At 51.4% G+C, this 4,859-nt stretch overlaps 2 protein-coding genes across 2 annotated transcripts in view; one reads left to right on the forward strand and one right to left on the reverse strand.

Annotated features, from left to right (window-relative positions):
* The first annotated feature begins 35 nt into the window (after nt 1–35).
* RASD1 (RAS, dexamethasone-induced 1) lies at nt 36–1,257 on the forward strand. The gene is made up of 2 exons (XM_010082423.1): nt 36–445; nt 707–1,257. The coding sequence occupies exons 1-2, from the start codon at nt 160–162 to the stop codon at nt 1,255–1,257; spliced, it is 837 nt and encodes a 278-aa protein (XP_010080725.1). The 5' UTR covers nt 36–159.
* Nucleotides 1,258–4,426: 3,169 nt separating this feature from the next.
* The window catches only part of MED9 (mediator complex subunit 9), a gene marked incomplete at its 5' end in the record, with an annotated part of 588 nt that continues 155 nt past the window's right edge, over nt 4,427–4,859 (reverse strand). Inside the window, one exon of the mRNA XM_010082424.1 lies at nt 4,427–4,643. Coding sequence (XP_010080726.1) covers nt 4,427–4,643 — 217 coding nt within the window. The remainder of the gene's footprint in view (nt 4,644–4,859) is intronic.

A 4,859-nucleotide genomic window follows, 5' to 3' on the forward strand; every position in this document is an offset into this window, starting at 1 on the left:
ATATAACGCGGCGGTAGGAGCCGTGCAGAGCTCAAACCGGCCTTTCCTGCCAGAGGAGAGGGGTGAGCAGCCAGGCAAGGGATCGCCTTCCTCTCCTTCTCCTCTTCCTCCTCCTCCTCCTCGCTCCTCTCGGCACAAGCTGCCCCATCGCCGGCGTCAATGAAACTGGCCGCGATGATCAAGAAGATGTGTCCCGGCGAAGGCGAGCTGAGCATCCCCGCCAAGAACTGCTACCGCATGGTCATCCTGGGCTCCTCCAAGGTGGGCAAGACGGCCATCGTCTCGCGCTTCCTCACCGGCCGCTTCGAGGAGCAATATACGCCCACCATCGAAGATTTCCACCGCAAATTCTACAGTATCCGCGGAGAAGTTTACCAGCTCGACATCCTGGACACATCGGGCAACCACCCCTTCCCAGCCATGCGCCGCCTCTCCATCCTCACAGGTACTTGGCTGGGGAGCACCAGGAGGAACGGGGGGGGTTCCCTTGCCAGATTTCAGGCTTTCATGCCCAGTTTGGGGATGTTTCTCCAGCCCCAGGAGGAGGGAGGTGGGATTTTGCGTGCACATGGGGTGGGCAACTTTGGTCCCTGCACAGGGTGGATGGGAGGATGCGGGACTGGGGTGCTGGTGGGTCCGTCCCTGCCCAGGTCTGTGTGTGTGTCCCCGTCCCTGCAGCCATCTTACGTTCCCTCTTTGTCCCCAGGAGACGTGTTCATCCTCGTCTTCAGCCTGGACAACCGGGACTCCTTTGAGGAGGTGCAGCGCCTGAAGCAGCAAATCCTGGAGACCAAGTCATGCCTGAAGAACAAAACCAAGGAGAACATAGAGGTGCCCTTGGTCATCTGCGGCAACAAGGGCGACCGGGACTTTTACCGGGAGGTACAACCCCGGGAGATCGAGCAGCTGGTGGGAGGGGACCCCAAAAAATGTGCCTACTTTGAGATCTCAGCCAAGAAGAACAGCAGCTTGGACCAGATGTTCCAGGCACTCTTCGCCATGGCCAAGCTGCCCAGCGAGATGAGCCCCGACCTGCACCGCAAGGTCTCGGTCCAGTACTGCGACATCCTGCATAAGAAGGCGCTGAAAGGCAAAAAGCTGCTGAAAGAGGGGGGACGGGGTAGCACGGAAGAGGCGTACGGCATCGTGGCCCCCTTCGCCCGGCGACCCAGCGTCCACAGCGACCTCATGTACATCCGGGAGAAAGCCATCGGCGGCGGGCATGGCAAGGACAAGGACCGCTGCGTGATCAGCTAGGAGCCCCCCGCTCGCCCCGCAACGGGAAGGAAGGAAGAAGGAAGGAAGGGAGGGGGGAAAGATGCTCGTTTCCAAATTGACTTTGGGCAGCCAGGAGGGTGGGCAGGCGCCCGCTTGGGCAGAGAGGAGGTTGCCTCTTCCCCAGCCTCCCTTCTCCCGAGGGATCACTTTCATCGGCTCCCGGGGATGCGTATGCGAAGGGGGGAGACTTTGGAGGGCAGGAGGGGGGGTGCTGCTGGGACCAGCCTCCTCCAGGCAGAGAGACAAGAAAAGGGCGAGCTGCGGGCGGCCAGGAGGGAGGATGAGTGCAGAGGGCACAGACCTTGGCAGCTCTTTCCAGCCTCGGGCACTGCCTTCAGGAGGGAGGGCAGAGGCTTGTCAGCACCTGCTTGGGGCTTGGGGTTGGTTTTTTGTTGTTTTGGTTTTTTTAACTTGAGAAGCTGTGCGCGGACTCTGGCTCTGTGTCGTGTGTTCGTCTGTGTCTGCAAAACCATGTGCAGAAGACACTCCTAAGCTGTTGCAAAGGCATTGCAGAGTTACAGCCCCAATGGACCAAAAAAACTGACTCTTGTTTACATTTGTCTTGTCTGATTTGCAAGATTTGGGGAGGGCGGGAGAAGTGGGAAGGGTTTTTTAACTAAGAAAATACTAGGCACTTTATGTAGGTATTGTTTGTCATTGACATGAACAAAAAAAATCTTCAAGTGTTTCTACTGTGGGTGAAACTTGATGTTTTATTTTTTCTACAAATTAATAAAATCTTTTTAAAATGACACCTGTGGCTTTGCCTTTCCTTCCTCACCCTGCCCTGTAGCAAAACCAAATCCTGTTAAACTGAGACTAAAAACTAAACTAAAAACTGCCTCTCGACTTAATCTCTTTATTACCCCACTTTCTCCGACTCCCAGCACAAAGGTTTCTGTCCCTGCAAGCAGCCGATTTCTTGCCACACAGGGTAACGAGGGGCCACGCACAGTTACTCAAGCAGCTCCCTGAGCCAGGACTCTTTCCTCACTTTGCCGAGTTACGATCCCGCCAGCCCCATGACACGCTGGGCGCTGGCAAGTCCTTCACCGCAGAAACCCAGCAAACTGACATCACCTCGTTATAAAGAGCTGATTGTGCTTCGTGCCTTTTCCCGATTAACTGAGCACACTTCAGTGATGTCAACAGAGAGTGATTCATTTGCGTCCCGGCCGGGAGATTGTTTTTATTTTGCAATATGAGTAAAGGAAGTACTTTGCTCGAAAGGTCACCTTGGTATCTGATGGTTTTTAATCTCTTCCTAATAAAAAGTTGCTAGAAGTGAAAGGGAAAGCTCTTCAAAGTACAGCTCTCCCTGGCTCCAGCTTCTGTTTCAGTTCATTTTCAGCCCCCATTCCCCCCTCAAGCAGTGGAACAAATCTGTGTTTAATACATGTTAACGGCAAAAAAATCCTATCGAAACCACAAAACTAATGTGGGTGAGTAAGGCTGCAAATCAAACCGCTTCAGTTTCATTTGAAACTTGGATTCAAGTTGACAGAGTTAACTTGTTCCTGTGCTAAGTGCCAGACATTTATTTGGAAACACGTTGTTTCTTCCAGCTCCGTGGATGCCCTGATTTCACAGGAACAGCAACTGGCAAAAAAAGGGAAACCACCATCCAGGCATGAGATACAAGAATTTATTGAGCTGGGACAGGCAGGTAATTTCAGTAATAAAGAGTGTACATTGTGCTTTGTTTATCTCAGTGTTCTGCTTTACTCAGAGTTTACTCACTGGCACCTTCCCAGGGAAAGTACTAGTACAGTATTCCAGCAGGGACAGAGTAAAGCTCAACCACGCCAGCTCCCAGTGAGCAGAGTTACTCACCTCTTGGTTTAGGAAAGGAAAATTCTACCCAAACAGACCTTGCTTCTCTTCTTTTGAAGGTGCAAGTGCTACTTACCCTTGGATGCTGGCTCTCAATTATTTCACTCGCTGGTTTTTCACCTCTCCCACTATGGACCTTCACCATCTTTCAGAATTATTCACAGAACCACGAGACTCAAGGTCCCATCACATCGCTGTCAGTCAGCGAGGTGCGGTGCTGCTTGCCAGGTTGTCACCACTCACGGAGGGCAGGGAGCCCCGGGATCCGTCCGAAGGCGATAACAACATTCAGGAGCTTTCCATCAGCCGCTGGCAAATGTTCAAGGTGCTCAAATGGTTGTGTTTGTGGGAAACCCCTGGAGCGCTTCGGATGTGGAACTGACCCGTCCTGTTGAGCCTGACTTCTGTCACACACGGAATAACTAAAAGCTCTTGACATTTCTGTCCTTTGTTTTGAGTCTGTTTTCCTTTTAACAGCAAGATGCCCCATGTACTGCTGACAAGCTGCACGAGCCCAAGGAGATTTCCCCACCCAAAGCCCACCGAAACCCTCTCCCCTAGCAGTCCCTACTTTGCTCTCCCGTCACCCTGCTTCCCCAAAAGCGATGTAAAGTCACAGGAGCTGGGCCCAGGCTGTGTACATCCTCTGGGCTGCCAAATTCCTGCCCCTGCTCAGCCCACACCCACTCAGAGAATACACAAGAGGAGCAGTTTGGAATTTCTAAATCTTTACTTGACCCATCTCAGACACAACCATCACTTGTTTAAAAAAAGAGAGAAAAAAATACAAAAGTAATTGAAAGCAATCATTCCTCTTTCGACACACGCAGACTGGAGAGTGCCCCAGGGACCCTTTCCAGGAGCAAGGCCAAACAGCTCACGCTTTCCTCTTACGCTCGCTTTTGGTGTTTGGCCACTTTTAAGTGGAAAAAAAATGTCAGAAAATGCCCCCTTTTTCTTGTTGAAGTTAACCAGCAGCTACTTTGACCCTTGGCGAGGAGAAACATGATGTCTCCTGCTTCCTTGAATGTAAAAAAAGAAAACCTCACCTCACCCCGAGAAAAAACAGGAGAGACGCGTATATAAACGCACAGTCCTCCAGCAGATCAAAGTGAACGTACCACTGTAATCATCATACATGAAGCACACTGTTCTGGTTCAATGTCACACGCCTGTGATCCACACAGACACAACTTCAGAGTAACGCCACCAAAAAAGCATGAAAGAAAGAAAAGGAAACTTCTGCCACCTTTTTCTCTCCTGCTCAGCCAGGAGAGGAGGTATCTCAGAGCCGCAGAGCAGAGCTGAGCCCTTCCTACTCCTTGGGGATTTCAAACATGCAAAGGCTCTTGTACTTCTGCAGCAGTTCGTTTTTGGTCCGGACCTGCTCCCGCAGGTTCTGCAGCTGCTGCTGCTGCTGCTCTGGGCTCACGCCGATGCCAGGCATGGAGTTGATCAGCTTTCTCATCTCCTGGAACTTGTTCTTCAGCTCATTCAGCACCTGGTGAACATCCTGGCTGTCCTTGTCCATGCTGCAGACAGAAAATCAACACATTGTTGAATTCTCCTATTGGAAACACCCCCACAGGTGTGACTCTCATTTCCAGTACAACCAAGGCTTAAACTGGAATTCACTGGGAAACATTTGCTCTTGGTATCTACCTACACACACCTAATTCACCTATCCCAATAAAATGGACACAGATACACAGACTAGGCAGTTTCTGGGCAAACTGGCTTTCTGCTGA

Source organism: Pterocles gutturalis, unplaced genomic scaffold (genome assembly GCF_000699245.1).
Source record: "Pterocles gutturalis isolate BGI_N339 unplaced genomic scaffold, ASM69924v1 scaffold31759, whole genome shotgun sequence".
Lineage (NCBI taxonomy): Eukaryota > Metazoa > Chordata > Aves > Pterocliformes > Pteroclidae > Pterocles > Pterocles gutturalis.

Bases quoted from the DNA above. Each gene is read 5' to 3' on its own strand.
- RASD1 (XM_010082423.1), top strand. From the start codon at position 160: ATGAAACTGGCCGCGATGATCAAGAAGATGTGTCCCGGCGAAGGCGAG. The intron at 446-706 runs GTACTTGGCTGG...CTTTGTCCCCAG, and splicing joins CCGCCTCTCCATCCTCACAG to GAGACGTGTTCATCCTCGTC.